At 42.8% G+C, this 20,861-nt stretch overlaps 1 protein-coding gene across 1 annotated transcript in view; it reads right to left on the bottom strand.

Annotated features, from left to right (window-relative positions):
• Cdi (center divider) overlaps window positions 1–20,826 on the bottom strand; it is a 24,149-nt gene extending 3,323 nt beyond the window's left edge. The window contains exons 1-5 of the mRNA XM_070673563.1: window positions 20,010–20,826; window positions 16,430–18,445; window positions 5,416–5,537; window positions 914–1,460; window positions 133–672 (exon numbers count right to left, since the gene is read on the bottom strand). Coding sequence (XP_070529664.1) covers window positions 133–672; window positions 914–1,460; window positions 5,416–5,537; window positions 16,430–17,719 — 2,499 coding nt within the window. The 5' untranslated portion in view covers window positions 17,720–18,445; window positions 20,010–20,826. The remainder of the gene's footprint in view (window positions 1–132; window positions 673–913; window positions 1,461–5,415; window positions 5,538–16,429; window positions 18,446–20,009) is intronic.
• Between the last annotated feature and the right edge of the window lie 35 nt (window positions 20,827–20,861).

A 20,861-nucleotide genomic window follows, 5' to 3' on the forward strand; every position in this document is an offset into this window, starting at 1 on the left:
TGTACACGATATTATTACACGTGGAAATAACGTATATGTTACAGATACTTGTAAACGTTTGCAATAATCGAAACTTCAAATCTGTATATTACAACGAAATATTTGAAATTTAAAAATTATTTAAGCACCTACTTTCCTCTCCCATTTTTTTCTGGCAGTAGGACTGCTCGGTTCGGAATTTGGCTTCTTTCTATCCAAAATCTTAGCAATGCTATCATTTTGCGCTGGCTTGAACTTGCCGCACGCGCTGTCGGTGACGCTTGGTCGCACGTCCTCCAACGAGGGCAGCTCCAGACAGCTGGAGAACAAGTCGCCGAGAATTTTCTTGACGCCTCCCAACGCATGAAATGGATTCGCCGTCATTGGCCTGTAATGCGGATCGCGACGGCTAGCGAGCTCAGCTACTCGTCTGGCGGAATGACATCTCGCCTTATCAGACGGTGTTGCATTGTCACAACCTCTCGCGTCTGCCGATTGACTTCTGAGTTTTGCGGTACGCCGCTTCGTCGTGCGTCCTTCCCGCGCGATCTCATCCATGCTGGACATGAGCGTTGGATCGACGGTCGATTGTCGTTTACCGATATTATTTTTTAATTCTTCCTCATAGATTGCTATCATGGTTTCCAAGCTGGTCGTGATTTCCGGAAAGGTCGGTCTGGACTTGGGTTCGTACTGGAAATAAATAAGCACGATATTAATTAGAATTTGGATCGGCAAATAAAGTTTTTAATTAATATAACTTGGCTCATCGATTAACGACGAATAATAAAACTCGCCGAACATTCATATCAGCAGATATTTCACGTATGCAACCCATGAATACTATCGATCCGGTAACAGCTACACTAATCTTCGATCATTCACACCGAATTGCGCATTGCATGGCTTTACTGTTAGATATCATCATACTCACCGTGCAGCAATTGAAGGCAAGTTGGAGGAAGGCGGGCGGTGGATCGGCGGCCGCGCAGATCTCCGCCACGGCCAGGTAATCGAGGCCAAAGTTATCTGAGCGTGGCAGAACGTCCGGATCTGCCGGCACCCGGCCGATCAGCTCGCACACGACGATGCCGAATGAGAATACGTCGGATCTGTGGTCGTACCACTGGCCCTTTAGGCACTCGGGCGACATCCAATAAGGACTGCCGACGGTGCTGAGCCGGTAGCTTGTGCTAGGGTCAGGTATCTTTGCGGCCAGACCGAAATCGCCCACAACTGCCATCATTTCGTTGTTACCTTCGTCTTTCTTAATCAAGACATTCTTCGACGTAAGATCGCGATGAAAAATACCGCGGCTGTGTAAATAGGCCATGCCACGAGCTACATCTTTCGCCAAATTCATCCGAACGAGATGCGGTAACGGCGTGTGCCGTGACATGATCAGTTGTTCCAAGCTGCCGCCGTTAATGTACTCCGTTAACGCATGCAGCTGACCCTCGTGTACACACACTCCCATAAACCTGAAAATAAAAAACTCATAATAGCGTCTTTGAAAACTTTTCACTTATTTTTTACAATAAAACGAGATCTTAACGCTATCTTTATAAATTAAAAAAAAAAAAAATTAAAAAAAGAATTATCTTAAAAATAATGTTTTCCAATATCTCCACCGCGTATCTAAAACATAAAGTGATTGCGATAATTGATAATGATAAACCCGAGGATTAACGTCTAATACAGCAAAAACCAGATTCTTTAATCGTTTTAAAAATGTAGAACACACCTGCGATCTTCATTTTTACTTGTATAAATTATCGCAAATCCAAGCAAGCTTCATTAGAGATTTAAATGTATACGATGCGATGATATTTTTAAAATGGTTAAAAGGTAAAATAGTATTTGCACGTCACGTTTACGCAGGCGAATTCTAAACTTGTCGCTTTTATCAATACAGTGATTTTCAAATGAGATTAGATAACGCGAACGTGTACAAAAGAACAGAGTTGACGAACAATCATAATATCGTTACTACAAATGTATAACGTGCTTGCCGTCTCTAATTTACGAAACGCGACAATAAATGAAATAAAAAGTTCAAACATGTGCAGTTTAATCTGAATAAAAATAATATAAATAACTAAAATTGTAATAATAAGTAAAAATGTGTCTAATAATAAAAATTAAATTAAAGAAAACGTGCATATAAATCGCATTAAAATGCAAGAAGATATTTGTGAGTAACATATCGTCCAATACTGTTTTATCATTTATCACCCGCTTATTAAATAATAAAACTAAATGCAAATGCGTTTTTGAAACAAATAAAGAGTCTAGACATTTATAATATGTGTGTTAATCGTCGAGATATTATCGGCGTTATCTTTATAGCCCCAATATACATCCTAGATTAAATGTTAAAGAAAATTAAACATTGTCTTGTTTCAAAGAAACACAATGATCTCGTTTATCAGAAAATATTTTGCAACAAAATAATTATTGCTCAATATTCAATGTATTATTCAATGAAAAGTGTTGTCAAATGTCGTATTACAAATTTGTTAATTTTTAATTATACCGTGCAACAAACAAATATTTTTGTCAAGTTTACAATGTATATCAATGTTTAAATTAATTAAATAAAATATTAATTTAAAAGTACAAGTATTAAATATGTATTAATTATACGTGATAAAATAAGGATTTCCGATATAAACGATAATTAGTATTTGTATTATAAATTATAATTAGTTTCTAAATCAATGTGCCCACAACGTAGAGTCTCTTTAAATTTTTGCTATTATTTCAATAAATGATAAAATTACAAATCAGAATACATTTCAAAAAGATCAGGACATTGCGACAAGACGATTTGATAACGTCCTAAAAAAAAAAAACAAAAAAAAAATATACTTTACTTGCATCTCTCGCGCAAAAGTTAATCGGTGAGTGCACTTTGCTTTATCGCGAGGGTAAGATCTTGCATAAATGGCGAAGGAAAAGAAAATCACGTGTTGCGCCGTGTCGTCCCGATTTCGAGGCGTTTCTCGCCGAGCATGTCGACGCGTTTCTCCCACAAGCGACAAAAAAAAAAAAGAAGAAGACAAACAAACCGAGCGAAAGAGAAATTTCTGACGGGGAATTTTTCCCGGACGAAACACGGACGATATGCATATACGATGCTCCAGTTTCATTTTTTTTTTTTTTTTGTCGATCAGATAAGAGGAGAAATTGTCGTTTTTTTCGCGCTTTCCGAGACTGCCGTTTGCACAATTGATACATAGTAGAAGCATTAATTAAACGATGTTAAAAAAATTCTAAAGACTAAATAGACGTTTGACACTATGCTTCAACGAGAAGAAAGATAATCTTCAAAGCCGTGTAAAAGTTGAGATAATAAAGCGAATGAAGATGCACGTCTATATGAGCGGATAAAACAAGTCTTATCTCACATTAATTGTATAATCATTTTCTACCGATTTCGAGCCGAATCACAATGTAAATTAGCCACGCACATAAATCAAAAGTCCGATGCCAAGTGTACGGTGGCGGGTGTTTGACCATGCCGCGTCATTATCTACTAGTCGAGTACCAGAGCGGCGTTTTCTCTTTCGACCGGCTAGTCGAATTCATTTTCCGCAAGCCAAATATTATGTAAAAGGCCGTTCGTGTGTAAAACGAGCGTCTGTAAATCGATTGAGAGCACGTTCGAAGAGACAAGACAAGAAATATGTGGAGTTTCTAAACGACGCGAGAGATATTTTCGGGTATTTGTTCGGTTATTTTCATTCAGTCGCTCTCGTCGACGATGCTGCACCCAATTGTTTAATGCGGAAAGTCGTTCCAAACATTATGATTGAAATGTTGTAACGATACCACGTTGAATATTCGATGCTGCACTAACATTACGAAACCGATGTTTGTAGCCAGTTCCTCGAAAATATTGCGGTATTTGATTATTATACTTTAGCAGTAATATTACGATAAAAAAGATATCATATTTTAATAATAAATTATAAATATATATATGTATATTGTATATAGATTTATTTAAAAAATAAATATTAATAAGACTAAATACGGCAATATTAAAAAGCAACACGATAACGCCAAGGTATTTCTTTCATTATCACACATTACGAATGTTCCTTTCGTCAGGCGCTGTTTAAAAATATCCGGCTTCTTTGCGGAATATCTTGCGCAACGTCAAGACTTCCTGAAATTAATGCAAGACATCCAGTATAGACGCTGTGACGCTATAGCAACTCGGCTTACGACAGGCGCGGGTGTCGCGATACACGTGGTAAACGCCGTGATGAAGATGATAACTATTTTTACGGCTGAGTCAGCCGGGCGCGTGGAGGATCCTCAGAGGATCCGCGGAGTTTTCGCGGAGACCTCACCGAGGGAAATGCCAGAAATAAGATCCGCTAGGTCCGCGGCGGGTAAACACCGTATCCGAATCTGGGCCAAGCCGTTTATATCGTCGGAATGCGTTGTCGCAGCGCGGCACATCCCGTCAAACGCACCGTCGCGTTAGCAAGGGTTACGTCACAACTGTCGAGAGGCATTTAATTTCTAAAGTAAAATAAAAAAAAAAAACCGCAAAAAAGAACCTTTACATTCCGGACTTTTCGTATTGAGAATGTTCCTAAGCGATCGGATAAAAAATGTTGTAGGAAGCGTTCTTCCTCACTTTAGATTCTCTCCTCAGCTGTGCATCCAGCAAGGAATTTTCGCAACGAGTGCAACGTGCCGAGCTAACCGCCGTTACCGCTAGGCTAAGATATTATGTCGTAATTCGTAACGAGCGTAGTTAAAGCGCAATACCGTTTTTTCTAATCTTTTTTACCTATTTCAGTAATTCCCCAAGCGAGAAAAGTTGCACCGATACGCTCGCCGGACGATAGACCAAACAGACGACGCGTTCTGCAACTTGGATCGGTGTCGATTACAACCGACTACTCCAAGTACACGGTCGCCACGTGTTTCGCTAACACCGCGAAGTCACTTGATACGAGAATCTTGTGCCAGAATTTTGGCACAATGCCGAAAAAGAAGATCTTAAATTCATTTCGCTACAAGACAAAACAAACCTGAATTTTGTTGCGAACCGACTGCAATATAGGTACATATAATGCAGCTTTTGAAAAAATAGTAAGATATAGAGAATTTTCCATGAATATCCTATGTATAAATTCTATGTATAAACGAGACTTTTATGTAGAAATATATTTTTTAAAAACATATTTTTTTTTAATCTCTTATGATCTACCATCAGTCAATTTAACCCGCATTGAAATAGCGCGGGTGAAAAAGAGGGTCGACACAATAATTAACCGGGCAAGCAGAGCGGGCAAAATTTATTTTATCGTCCTCGTCAAATTCGGCACATACGGCCGAGCGATTTTCTTCGATCGCAAAACGGAGTTTCACTGGGCAAAAGTGAACCGGACTCGATTCTCGCGTCTTACTCACCTAAGTATGTTCGGATGGCTGAGCTTGTTCATCAACTGGACCTCCTTGAGCATATTCGGCCTGTTCGCTGCCAGCTGATTCATTTTGAGCACCATCACCTGACTCGTCACTTTGTGAGTAACCTGGAAAAATGAAGCCAGAGGTTAGCGACACGCGTCGTGGCGTGGTATGCAGTCACGCTGCTATTGACGTTAGATGACACAACAGATATGCACACGTAACCGTACCGATTCTTCGCGCTGCGAATTTCATCGAGGTCAGAAGCGCAAGAGCGTTCCTCGACCGGTATAATAATCTCGAGACATTTTACAAAATATTGCATACTTTTCAGTTTAACGCAAAATGGTAAAACTTGCCCGCGCGATACGCTAAAGTAAATTAACAACACGCGTTCTCAACCTACATAATTAACAATTACGTCTTCCGAGTATACACATTAAAGAAAAATTAACCAAGAGTCCGTTTTCGCACGTGGCACGAATAATACCCGCGAGGCGATATTTCTCGCGAAAGAGAAACTTATTAATGAAACTGTAGCATCTGGTCGGCGTAAGATGCGCTCGTAAAAGCGTCGACCGTGCCGCACGCAGCATCGTTCAATGTCGAAAATGGACATGCGGGCCGCAATTCCTTTATTAGCCTTGAAAGCTGCCGCGCGGTTGTTTCAACGAGTGCAATCACCGCGGCGCATCGCCAGCGTTTTCGATTACCGCCGAGGAAAGACCGCTTCGTGGAAAACATTATTGGATAAATTAATTATTGCAAATTGCTACGTTACGCTACAATAAATGGTAAAATAAGAAATTGTACCCGGTACGGAATTATCTAATAGAGGCATATTAAAACATTTACGAAGAGATATTATCGCTGATTTCATCAGGGAAACTATCATTAAAATTTCTCTATTTACCGAACCTGTTACAAACAAGAATCTTTTATAATAAGATATATATAGGGCGTATATTGCACGCTATATATATATTACCGCTAAACGAGCTAATTATACATATGTATTTTCAGATAACGTAAACAGTATTTAATTGCAGTCGTCTCCCACCAAGTTGCGGGGAACACGGTTGTAAATTTTTTTTCCAGACTTTTAACGATAAAAAAAGAGACGTCACATTTATGCCCGCGGGTATTCGGGCGTAGAAATAAAACCGAGAAATTGACGCGTATTCCTTGCGACGACGCGGAAACATCTTCCGAGAGCCCAAGAGGATTCCGCGGGTTAAGGACCACTGGATTACATCAACGCGTTCCTCCAGCCGATCTTCGCGGCGCTGAAAGGCGTAATGCATTCTTTCACATTCCAGCGCTCGCGCACTTTACCGTTCGTCTCGGATTTCGTCTCGGCTCGAAAAAGAAGTCGGTTAAAGATGAGACGGAAAAGGTGATGAAAGTGGAGACGCGAAACGCGAGAGAGAGAGAGAGAGAGAGAGAGAGAGAGTGAGTATCTTTCTCGTGGTCGGCGTCGGCGTCGGCGTCGGCGTCGCGAGATGGAAATTTCGGGGGTTAAAAAGTCGGGAATAATATCCAAGAGGAATCTAGCCAGGATTCCGCAGAGATGCCTTTTGGCGGGCTCCACTGTTGGGTCGTGGCCAAACGGTGACGAATACGAAAGATCAAGTCCGAGTCTGTCGTAAACAGAACGATTGTGAACCGTCGGGGATTCGCGATAAAAAGGAAAGAACCTGGAAGAAAGCGCTGCACAAATTTATTTTTCCCTCAAAATCGCTCGAACGTAAAAATTAATGTGTCACATGTCCGATCACGTCGTTCTCGCTAATCCTGAAACGGCAGCCGTGTGTCATTTTATATTGCTTCTATCTCTTTAATAAACGGCTCGTGTAATTGAAAAACGAAGGAAATGTGGAGGAGAATACAGATAGCTAATGAATCAACCGATGGAAGGGTCAGACGGCAGTGTTGGTCACCTGCGCCGATTCATTTGAATACTTCCCATTGTCTCGAAAGCACCGGCCTTGCTGTATTTTCTACGCACTACGCGCCATTGTGTTTACGATCGCAGAGAGAAAGCATGCACGGTAATTACATTGTAACGGCGGGTGATTAATGACTCCTTGAGCGCCGCATGCGTAATGCGAAACACGTTTCGCGCCTTTTCACCCACACGTGGAGGAGGCTACGTGTAAGGACGATCGGTACAAAAGGCAAATTAAAATTAAACGAAAGCTGGTGCCCGTTATTCGAAAACGAGATAACGAGATAGCGTCTGCAAAATGTCAATTTAGAAAACTGGAACAATTAATTCTAGGTATTTCTATGAGAGCAAAAGAGATTTTTTTTTATCCTTTTTATCTTTACGTTTTGCAAGTGCAAAGTATCATTAATTACTTTAATCTTAAGCGTTGACAAATAAAATGCCAATGCATTGTCAGACCGATTAAATATTTCGTAATATTTTTTTTTTTTTTTTTAAAGCTGTAATAGTTTCGGATTATTTCTCTTCGTCATTTTTACAGGAAAAAATTTAAAGTTTTATTGAATAATACTTTAGATTGATTTCTAGATTGATTTACTCCCTGGGGGATTTATTTCAATTTGAATGTATAAGAATGAAACACAGAGAACGTACTTCATCTATCAAGTATCGTTCCAAGAAGCTGTGGTGCAATTAAGAGCAACGAACCAATTAGCAAGCGCACTGGACTCTGTAAGCTTGAAAGCCCTCTCTGCAAAAGTCTGTCTCGTACGTTCGCAATCACCGTCGATCATTCCAGTCAACTGTCTAATTATAAATGCGCCTAAGAGATGAAGAGTACAAAATAGGGATTTAAAAACGACGAGATTACTTGAATTTCGTCTGTTTCGCATAATATTTAACCCAGCGGCTATTTATGACTCTGCAACACGCGACGTAGCGTAATAAATTTTCTTTAAATAAATATGGAGAGGAATAAAAATTGTGTACGGTCCTTTTCATTTTGCGGCATCGCGATTTGAGAAATTGGCAAAAATGAAAATACTTGTGATTCCGTAAAGTGGGAAAAATCGATTAAAAACGATATAGCTGCAGAGAAACCGGACGTGCGAGAGACTTTCTAGGCTCAAACTTTTTCAGATGGAAATCCACATGCCGCGAATCGCTTGCTAAAGGTTACCTGCACTCACATGTAAATCCATTCTGGGGATTAGCACACGAGCTATAACGGCATAACGGCTATAATTTTTATCATAAACCTATCGCCAACTTTAACCAGAAATATATACTCAAGTGATACCTATTTTACAGTGTTACAGGCTTCACGTTACGTAAATTGCGGCAACGACATAAGAGGAGAAGCTCTAAAAACTCGAAACTCTGCAAATTTTGAGACGCGGTATAAATAAGTTTTTCTCATATAAATTAATGTAACAGAAATCCGCAGCGAGCCGTGATTAATTAAAACTTGACGCGAAACGCGTGTGCTATGCAAAAGGAGGAAAAATATCTGTTAAAGTGGATTTTATTAGCTGAGCCAAAGGTCAGCTGTACGCTCGGCGCGACCCGCGCTACAAGACTTTCAATTCTGCAAACGAGAAATGTGCGATTATTCGCAGCCCCGGTCGTGACGTCGCGGGAATAAATGTCGGGAGGAAGTGACAGTCAAGGTCACAACGGCGTACAATGAATGAGAATTTCTCAAGCGAACGAACAAACGCACAGGGTATCGATCGATTTCTTTCTCACGGCGCGTGTCTCGCAGGACTTTCTCCCTATTTCTAAAGATCGCGAGCGAAAGATAATACACCCGAGTATTTTTTTTTTTTTTTGTAACAGCAGGTGTACCTAAATCTGCCTCGTGAAACGCATACCGCGCATTCAACTTCCGTATACTAATAACAATTAACAGAAACCTAGATATATCGCACGCAACGCAAGCCGCACAGACAACGTATGCGTAGATAATTACGACATGAATGCAAAGTAAGATATGTTTTTACACGCTGTTGAGAACGTTAAGCGGGCACGTGGCGTAGCAGCGGATCAAACTTAATTAATTTCTTCTGTAATTACTATAAAGTAATTAGCATCGTGTCGATCGAAAAATGATTGTTTCGACCTAGCGCAGCTTGACAGTTATTAGAAAGGAAAGACCTTAGGAAAGGAAGGTACGATATGGTCGAGTGAAAAGAACTTGTCACGTGCACGTGCACATGCACACGTATAGGTATCCGCGGCGGAGAAATTTACCATTTTGCGTGTCAAGTATACTTACTAAGAAATAAATGACGATTTCACGCGCTCTCTTCTCGCCTCTCTTTAAATTCTCTTCGATCACGTTAATTAACGATTGTTCCGCGCGAGAATTAATCTCAGAATTTCGAGATTGACTCCGAGTATCGCTGACCTCTGCGTATCTTCTTCGCGGCAGCGAGATCACTCTATAATTATACTCGGAATAAATAAAAAAACAATGTGCAACCTACATTTAAATGACGTCAATCTCGGTTCTGCTCGTTGACAATTAACAATTACGGATTTGAACACGCTTGAATCTCGAAGGCTCGAAGAGCAATGACGCAAAGGTTGACATATAGAATTTTTACGGAACTCAGCGAGGAAGGTGTCGGAAGATCTGACGGAAAGCTTTCACGTGTTATTGAAATAAATTTCAAAGCTGCACTTAATTATTCGAACCGATAAGTATAAGACGGGAGATAAGGCGCGGAGGAAAAAGCGGAAGAGTAGTCAACTTTTCCTCTTTAAGAATGCAGAGTAGTTTTTACAAGCCGCAAACAAACGCCTCCGCGATGCAGTCTTGGCTGCGGAAGTATGCAAGTCGACGTGCACGTGTGTGTCGCGCAGGTGAGAACGGTAACGAATCGAATCGCGGGGAAGGCAAACGAGCGAGGCTCATTAGAGAGTGTTCGTACTCCATGGTCAGCGCGCCGTGACCGGCTTTCTCATTTACCTCCAACGTATATGCGTGAGAGGTGAGAGGGGAAGGAAATGCTAGTGTTGCGAACCTCTTGAGTCACAAGCAAGGTCGTCATTTCCGACGAACGAACGAGAGCGGGCGAATCTCTCATCGGCAATCGTTTCTCGCCGCGCCAAAAATCGAAAAACCGTTAACTCGTTCCCGAATTACTAATTAAGATTCGCGCGATATGGACCGTTCTCGAGATTAAAAAATCTTTTCATTAGCACTCACGATTTTACTATATTCACGTATACATATATAAAACAAAAGTTGCGCGAGGAAAGAATAAGTAATTAATTAATTAATTATGGAGTACGGTATTTTAACTAACATAAATTTGCACCGCAAAGTGTAAGTAGAAAAAAATTCTGCACGTTTTTCGGAAAAGTTAAATTTAGAAATTAAACATTATCGTACGCTTGAAATTGAGTGACACCCGGCTCCTCTCATTTGTCAGTCTATTTCTTAATTGACGCCAGGTAATTCGGTGCCTTAGTCATGGTCGATAAAATTTTATTTTTTTGTAATTAAAACATCCGGAATGTCTACCTATTGTCAATTATAATTAGGAAGAACGCAAGTTCGCAATTAATATCGTCATTTCCGTGAAATGCGACATTTGTCAAGTTTCCGCTCCACATCATGGTGGGGGGGATACTTGGTAATCGTAAAATTTAATTTTTAATTATAGCCGCTGTTAATTAAAGTTATCGAAAGTTACCGTAATACCGGGTGCGATAGTTCACATGGTTAATTTAGTACATAAGTTCTCCGGTAACATATATCTATGTTAAAACAACAATATATTCAAAGGCACTATTCTAAAAATATTCGAAAGAGATACAACTTAAATGTGGCAAAAAAACAAATTTAAAAGACTTGATTATAAATAATCGCTTAATAATGATACAGCGGTAATTAATAATTACGGATAAAAATAATTATATTATCGATCGATCTTACTTCCATATAGAACTAATTAAACAGTCTTTTTTTTCCCTTTTTTTCAGGAAGTTTCTACTTTCCGTTTACTCACGGTTTCACGAGGTGTTTCCAATTAATTATAAGGCGAGAAATTAGGAGAACGCAAACTGTTTCGCGCGCGGGTTTCATAGCGGCGATTACGTATGGCGAACGCGGCGAATGTTTCGACGCGAACGATCGGAACGGCCTGACAAATAGCACGAATAACGCTCTTAGAAAACCGTTGCTCCGACGATTCGCTATAAAGCTATAAAGAAATTGCTACAATTTCAGCGCAACCGTGCGTTATTTTATATCGCGGGTAATCTCACGCGTAAATCTGCATTTCAATTTAGACAGCCATATTTATCGAAGGTTGAAATTTTCTCAAATAAGAAGGTCAATAAAGACAATTGACTTTCTAAAAAAAAAACTGCTAAAAAAATGTTTAGCAGTTTTATTCTTACTGGTTGAATTTAATTTTCAGATAGAAATTACACGAATAACATTCAATCGCAAACTTTGTTACGGGAATAAATAAAATACTCGCCCGCTCGCAATATAATAGGGAATATTACCGAGCGATTAACCGGATCATGAGACCATCTTCAATCGCGTTGCATCCAGCGAGCAGACTTTCGCCTCCATTACTTGCGGAGAGACATTCGTACGTCGAATCATCGCGACGACCACGATGATATTCAAATCCGCGATATTCATCATGCGCGATCGGTAGAGCGCTCTTCCATGTTCGTCGATCGTCAGAATAATCGCGTGGTATAACCATTATGCGTGTCATTATCGATAATTCAGCGCGTTTTCACTAGGCGCACTCGCATTATAGGTACCGTTCGCAAAAACCTCCCTGGGATCACCGACGTAGATAATAATTACATTCCGCGGCGACGTGACGATTTATCCGCGACGGTGGAGTGCAATAGCAAAGAATTTGAACGGGAATTCTTCCCGATCTTCTCGCGTCGACTTTCGCCCGATCGAGGATTAACGCTGACGGCGGAATCACGATTGGGACAGTTACGTACGTACATGCGAGATTTGCCGTGTGAGAACGAGGCGTCGTTTCCTCATAGCTATTGATTTCCCAACAAAACTGATTTTTTTTTCCCCTCGCAGCGAGCGAGGGAAAAAGTTAAATTTCCACAAAAGTGAGCGTTTAATGAAGATACTTTACGGAAAGAAATTCGCGGAACAATTTTAGTCAAACGTCGGAGCGTACAGTCTCACGACCGCAATTTTTATTAATAGAAATAAAAGTCCCAATTTCGTAATGACGATCGTCGTGTCTTTTTTCGATTAAGCGCTCGGGCGGAATGGGAACCGTAATTGAACACGTAACGAACGGTGATATCGAGGGCCTCGGTGAAGGGAAATTCTATCGAGCCTGCGGGCGACCCGCATCAAAGAATTTAAGCCACCGGGGAAGATGAGAACGCGCGTAGGTGGAATGAACGACGGAGAACAAACGGGAAGAGCTCCTCCTCCTCGCGGGTTGCCGAGAACATCTCGTAAGACTCGTTTTTCTCAACAGGCCGCTCGCGAGAACCTCGTTTCCTCGCAACAACGACAGTTTCGCAACGGACGGACGGTTGATTGCGTAATACGCAATTGCTCGAAACGATCGTAGAGCCGAAACGCGGCACGCGATAAGCGTCGCCAACGAAATATGCGTCTCGGATGCACCTTATCCAATATTCATGCGAGCAACGCGGTTAATAGGAAAAGATAAGAGGACCGTCCGCTTCAACAAAATTACGTCCTTCGATACGATAGAAAACTGTCTACAATATTTGTATTGTAAATTTGCTTGTTGACCGAGCGGTGGAACGTCATAATTTTATTTTTATTCCTTTATTATAAAGTCAAGTTTAAAGTCAGAATTGCACTTGGCAGCACGTAAAAGAGAACTGTGCACGTTACAAATTAATCTGGATAAGAAGTGCTTGATATGTCTTTCAAGCTACTCTAACGCAGTCGTGTAAACTTGGCTCGATATTCATTGCAGTTGAAAAGATTTTAAGCTCGGACTTGTTATTCGTCGCGGTACACGCATTACGATTCGTCGCGATGCACGAAGGCACGACTACGCATATGGGAGCCCGTTGGTTTAAAAATAGATCCCTTTCATCTTTTCTTTCTATATCTTGCTTGAATCTTTCATATTATAAATTTCACATTATAAAAAGACTTGTTTTTAAATTTTTACGCAAACTGAAATATTTTAGAGGGAGTAGGTTTAAAGAAGATCAGCGAGCAACTAACTATTTACATACGCCAATCTATGCGTTTAGAAAAAAAAAAAAAAAAAAAAAATGTCGAAGAAAAATTCTTTCATTTTCCGTTAATCTCGCCGATTCCAATTTTAGGCTTAGGATTGAACCAACTGCTCGGCCACGAAATTTTGTAAGCAAGTTTGTTCGCAGTTGGTGATTAAAGAGCATGCGACCGCATGCTCAGCTAGAAAATTGATGTACTGACTCAAAACTCTTGGCACGGCAATTGCGCTATCGTGCCAAGAATTCACGACCTCTGAGCCCCTAATGACCCTACCTCAACTGCGATTAACTTTCGAAATTTTTCGAAATGTTTCAATCTGATTATAATTGCAATAATTTCCTTTCAAGATTCGCAATTTACCTCTTTACAAGTTTCTCGTTACATAAAATCAATCTCGATAATAAATTTGTAGTTTAAATACAAGGTTTATAAAATGAATTATATCTTTTTAAATGATTTATCGAATTTGTATAAACATATCTGACTTGGCAATATAATAAATCGATGGTATTATAATATCAACGTGTAACAGCCTATCGTCCTAATTATTAATTATCCCTTGGATTAATAACATTAGTCACATTCGAAAAAAGACTGCAAGTAAAATTTGACCTACGGCACAAACGACAGGATCGATTCTGTCCACGATAACATCGAGAAGCACGAGTTTATTTTTAAACGAGGGTCTCGTTAATGCGCTCAAGCAGAGGTGCGCTATCCAACATCTGGCGGAACAGAAAAATATTATCCTTGCCGGAGGCGAGCGAGGAAAGACGAAAGAAAAAGCAGGTTCAAGTTCCACGGAGCAAAATCAAAGCGAGATGAAATTATTTAGCGGTCGCGTTTAACGTTATTGGGCTTAACGCTGACTTTACGACGCAAAGATAACGTTGAAACGTGGAATTAAAATACTCGGTTACCCAAAGTCATGACATGCAAAGGGATGCCCGAAGGGCTGCGTAATCGGGTAAAGTCCGAGATTTGCGCACCGCTGCATCGGAGTCACTACGGAACGTGCTCAATTTCCTGTTGACCTATTTATAACGCGCCTATCCACGCCGGAGAAGCCGCGGCATACTTCTCAAGGTTGCTCGACTGACTTGTGGTGTAGATAGGTAAGTCCAGGGCAGCCGTCACCTCGGCGGGCGCATCTGCCGCGATCGTGGGTCGGCAAATGCGCAAAATTGCAGGCTGCACGGAATGAATATCGCAGAACTGGGGCAGCTTTCCGGCCACTTTTACCACTTGCGCGCAGTCAAGTTAGATCGATAAAGACACGGGGAGAGAGAAAAAGAGAGACCCGTACATAAATCTCTCCGCGAAACGCAGAATGCGGCTCGACAGCGAATTTCGATCGATTTCCGCAAAATTGCTACACGACTCTATCTCGAATCGACACGCTCATCTCGTAGATTCGCCGCTACGATAATAGCGCGATAGATAAAGCGACGTGTAATTTATTTACGCTTATTTATTTCGTGCTCATGAGACTTCCGTTTGCTAATTTTAATCGCCACTCTCTAGTTGCATATCTGTTACCGCTGCGCTTGTATCGCACACTTCGCATCGCTGGGGAATTATTTTTCACAACTTTCATAACTTTCGTTTAAAGAATGAAATTCTTTACGAGCTTACGGCAAAAAAAAAAAAAAAACTATTCAACGTCCCAAATAAATGTTTGAATAATTAAAAAGTCCATTTGTTAAATCGGGTAATTCAGTTTTGTTATCAATCAAGAAAAATGAAGTCAAGGATGAGACCCTACGCTAATTACGTGCCTCTCGCTGGCCGCGAATAAACACACACAATGATTTACGTAAGCTACCGTGACACTATTCTCAAGTCGTAACGTCGCTTCTGCATTCGCAGATATAAATGTCACGTATACGTGCAGGGCGCGACAATAAAGTTTTATAGAAAAGTTGCGTTGCGACCGCACGTCGAAATAATCTGGTTGAAAGATTTCGTTTAACTCGCAAAGTTGTCTTTCCCAAATGAAAAGTTTCTCCCAAGTGAATTTTACGACAGCGATTGTAGAATGTTTGCAATAAAAACCGTATCGTCTATTTACTTCAAGTTTTCCGTAAAATATTTTTAGTTTTCTCCTTTCGCTATTTATGCGATAAATGTTATCTCCCCTGCGAAGCTGCGTCCCGCCCGGATGACTCAGGTTCACTGAGTCGCGAATGAAAAATGCCCTCCTCCGCAGCTGTCTCCCGTTTCGCGAGCAATCGATAGATTTAATCTAATGGCTTAGGAAACCAAGGAAAAGGCGGATCTCTCCTCCTGACAAGTTGTACCGAAAGCGGAGGTTTAACGCGGCAAATGTTCCCGGAAAACCGCGCTGGGACATAAAAAAGAAAGACGTCTTCTGATCGCTCGTTACCGGCGAGTAGCCGCGTGATTACGAGCGGAATTAATTTCACGAGGCTACGCGTTCGTGCCGGCGGGCAGGCGTATCTAATCTCCCCATCGAGATATTAATCTACAAAGATAGCGCATTCCATAGAGCGAGATACCGCCGTCCGTTTCGAATTCGCGATTGTTGTTTATGAACAATGGCGAGAATCAAGAGGAAGCGCATTGCCATACGAGAGAAAAACTTTCTAACGAGCCTCCTCTAACGCGATCAAATATGTGTCTGAAGATCTGATTGCGTTCTCGGCAGGTGAACGGCACTTGATCGTCCGGATCGACTCGATGTTCGATTTCGTGTCGTTCAACCAAGTAAAAGTAGTTTATTGCGATAATTATTTGACGCGAACCCGCATGCTTCCCGACTCTAACTTCTATTATGTCGTATAATGTTTTAAATAAAACATTCTTACCTTATAAACCTCCGAGAAAAAGCCCGCGCCGATCTTCTCCATGTAGAAGTCGTCCAGGCGGTTCAGCGAGGCGACGGCGTGCCTGAGCGCCTGGCAGGATGCTCCTGTGCGCCTCTTCGAATTCGAGTCCTGGAACGTTTCACCCGAGCACATCGTCAATCCGTGCACCGCACCACTTTCCGTCATTTCCGTAGGCCGCCAAGGAGCGTCGCGACACTTGTCCTTCAACTCCTTGTAGCTTTTCGGCGAGGTAGACGAGTGCACTTCCGCGGGAAGATTTTGCGGGAGACAAGACCCGCAGCTCTGCTGCTGCAGCACGTCGTTGCCGATCCTCCTCGTCGTCCAGTCTTTGGATGGCGTCGAAGTGGCAAAGTCGTTGTCGCAGGTGTCATCCTCGCAGGACGAGATGACGGTGCTCGCGGAATCGCCGGCGGCGTCGATCGTCCTCAAACCCGCCGGCTTCTGACGCAACTCCTCGCTCACAGCTGGCGCGTTAACCGCGCCGTTCGGTATCGCGGAATAACTCGCGCACGTGTCCGTCGAAAAGTCCTCGTTGCTGGACCTTTTTCCGCCCGGGAGCGACGCGTGGGGGATCGTCTCGGAAGACCTCGCGGAAGATAATTTGGCGGCGACCGTGCCCGAAAGGGCGTATCCCTGCAAGCACTTGGACTGCTGTTCGTTGCACGTATCCTTGTCGCTCGGAGGCTCTCTATTAACGGCAACGATCTTCTTTGCGGTTTTCGCATAGTCCCTCGTACACGACTCGACGTTGAGATTTCTCGTGGTTGAGGTAGACTGCGCTCGTCGCGATCTACCGACCCCGGTCTTACAATTAGAATAGTTGGAACAGTTCTGACTGGAAGAACACTTCTGCATCGCATTGGCGTGATTTCGACCAACTTGCGACGATCTTTCCTTGGACGAGCAGCACTTGGCCGAAGTCTTGGAACAAGCGGACGCGCAGGTCGTCATGGTTTCGTCGGTTCCGCAGGACCTAGAGAACTCGGCCTCTCCGACGGAAAGAGCGTCCATCAAACTGGCGGGCGATTGCAGAGAATTGCTAGGTGCCTCGGAGACTACGGTGGACGAGTCATCGGCGTTGTCCTTCGTTGATCGCCAAGGTCTTACCTTGTCGTCGACGTTCCCTGTCGGCGTCTCCTCCGTTGAGAAGCACGGCAGACACGACGCCGTGCTCGTCGCCGCCGGTCTGATGCACGACTTGGCTGACGTTTGGCCGCAGCTATTATTAGGCGGGCCCGGCGTATTCGACGGCGGCACTTTCCCGAACATCTTCGCCGTTATTGCGACGAGGTGGTCGCGCAAGCTAACGCGGGACGACGACAGTCCTGCGGGCGTCGCATCACAAACGGCTGGCACAAATGACGCGCCTCTCGACAATCTTCACGGCGTTGTTCCGCCGTATCCGATGACGAGCAAAAAAATATTTCTATCCGAGATGGCTACTCAAACTGCGAGTCAACGTTTCGAATGCGTTCGAGCGATGACAACGACGGCAAGGCACCTTCGTTTTGCCTTTGAAATTGATTCATCAAATGAACGCGATATCAATCAGTCGCGCTCGCGACTTGGTCAAGGAACATTTTCGGAGCGCTTCGACCGATCTTCTTTTTCCTCGTGTGCTTGAAAAGAAGTTGGAGGATCCTCTTGCTTCGCTGATCAAGTATATTAAAACTTGTGGGAAGACACGGTGTAAAAGAACGGCAAAAATCGTACGTTTCTGGAAGACCCTGGTCTTCGATTATGAGATTGGAAGGCGAAGGAAGCGGAAACGTAGGCGCAGGCTTGCGATCAACGTTAAATTGTTTCCTTTTTGGCAGTGGCGTCACACGTCGAAATCACAGTCGGTGGATCATAAACGAACGTTATCCCCATAGGGTGGCCCAAGATAACGTCACAGATTCAAAGTAAAGTGTAGGAAGAGCGCGATACCGGAACTTGGCACGGTTCTCCCCTCGTCGTCAGCGGACGACTTCTCGTGGGCTGACTCAGATCCTCCTGAAATAAAATTGCACCCGACGGTGAGATTCGGAAATATTATAATAAAAAAATCTATGCGAAATGGGAAATATTTTCACGTCTAATTGCTAATTCTTTCCAACTTGCGTAATACACACATCCAGAATATTTCATTTAATATCCCGTACAGTTTTACTTATTTTCAAGAAGGAGGAATACCGAACACATATACACATATTAAAAGTACACCTGCTGAAATATTTTTATGTGAATGTTCAGCGATCGTAAGAACGTTTAGATATCGAGTCTTCTCAATTGTATTATAATAAAAAATATTATTTCCTATCCTCGCCTACGAATTTTATCCAAGTCTGTTTTGCAAAACAAAAAAATTAAACTAATATGCTCGATGTCGCGCTAATTAATTAATCAAAGAACAAACTCTCTAATTCTGTTTCTGCAATTTGTCGCGAGTGTTTCGCGCGTTGTTATACTTGGTGTTCATTATTCGCGTAAACAAATTCAATCAGGAAATTTACCTTTTACTCGACAGCCAAAGTCAATTTTGCACAATGCATCAGCTCGGCAGCAGAGTATTCGATAAAACCGAATGCACCACTTACGCGACACGTTTCACATTGCACGATTACGACACCCGTCGACGGTGTGTATGTATATGTATATACGTACATACGTGCGGAGTATCGCCGTCCACGTGATATCGACTCGGCTGAGCAAACGTACAGGTGTAATCGTTTTAGGACGCAGCGACTTACAAAACACAAAAGTCGTCACAAAAACAATTATCGCGATGCGCGAACAATGGCTCCTTTATAAGCGACGAAAGCCCCAGAGTTTCAATTAATATCAGAAAATCACAAAACGTGCGACAACCTCGCGAGAACCCTCGTTCGTAAATGCGATCTGTTAATTGTTTTTTCTAAAATTATCGTTGCCCGTCCTTTCTAGTTTTTCGCTGTTACGTCTGTGCGCAACTTTCGGGAGTAGACACATAAATAGAAATTATTTTCAAACAAATTTAAACAGAGGTCAAAAATATTATTATACCCCGAGGCCTAGTTAGGACGATACTAACGAGTGATGTAGAAAGTTGGAAAGTTGCGAGAGACGGAAGAAATCAGCGGAAACGTCCAGAGATACGTCAATAACGTTTCCACCGTTTCACGGAAAGATTAAGCCGGGGACACGTTCCGTTTCCAACGACACATCGATACTACCGTAGACTGCACATTAATCTCGCCTTAATTTAATTTACCTTTAACCTGTTTTAATTTTAGTTTCAAACTGTACAACGAATTGTAGAAATAGTAAAGATTCGGGGAAAAAAAAGAAACAACGGTCAAAGTGAGATTAGAATTAATCTGCGTAGATAAAATCGAATGTCAAGAGTCCCGGGCAATTACGTGCAATATTTTTAAGTGGAATAAATGAAAATTGAGACTGGAGAAAATACAAATCGATACGTAACTTTGGAGCCACCGATTCCAACGGCGCACGTTGGTTCTGACATTTCCCGAAAGTAAACATTGTTGGAAAACGGAAGGTGAGCCGTCCGAATGCCTGATTAAGAATTGGTACTTACGGTACATTGGGTTTAGGTGGACTCCGTCGTTGCTCGAAGAACCTGCCCGGGGGTATCACCTCGTACGTCTCAATCCAGGATGAAGAAGTCGGGGAAGAATCTCAACGACGCTGACAACTCTTTCTTTCTCTCTCGCGCAGCGGCGTCGTTTCGCGGCGCACGCACGCACGCACGCAAGCAGGCTAAGCACTCGCTGCGACGCCCGGACGCTTTTAGACGACCTTGAACCACGTGAAGAAGAATTTGGGGTCCGCGGTCCCGCCGGACAGCTCCTTTCCTCGAGATTTCTCCACGGCCGGGCGAATCAAAACGTCCTCCTCCTCTCACTCGTGCACGCTGTCACTCGACGTGTTTACCATCTCTCGACGAGCAGAGAAGAGAAAGAAAGAAAGAGAGAGAGAGAAAGACAGAAATTCCGCCCGACGCGCCGTTGCGTGCATCGGCGCGTCTCGCGAACGACGAACCAGGTAGACGACGGACCGGAAGCGCGCCGTCGCGAATTTTCGAACGGGTCGCTGACACTTGCTCTGGGTAAACAGACGCGAAGAAAAGAGCGAGGGGCGGAGGAGTCGGAAGCGGAGGGGTGAGCACAACACTGGGTGCGAGGTATGCAGTCGCTCGTTTTTAAATCGCCGCCGGTGCGGGAGGAGAAAAAAAGACCGCGATCACGTAGGAACGTAACTGTTGACCCGGTCGAGATCCGTTCGCGACGCACGCGAAACCTCAGATTCCTCGAGCCACCGACAACGTTACGAATTTCCCGACGCAACGCAGCTACTCGCGACGGGCACCCGCACACTCACTGACAACGCCAGACGGCGGCCATTACGAGAATGAGTCGTCGCGACGCAA

The sequence above is a fragment of the Cardiocondyla obscurior genome, linkage group LG29 (assembly GCF_019399895.1).
Source record: "Cardiocondyla obscurior isolate alpha-2009 linkage group LG29, Cobs3.1, whole genome shotgun sequence".
NCBI lineage: Eukaryota > Metazoa > Arthropoda > Insecta > Hymenoptera > Formicidae > Cardiocondyla > Cardiocondyla obscurior.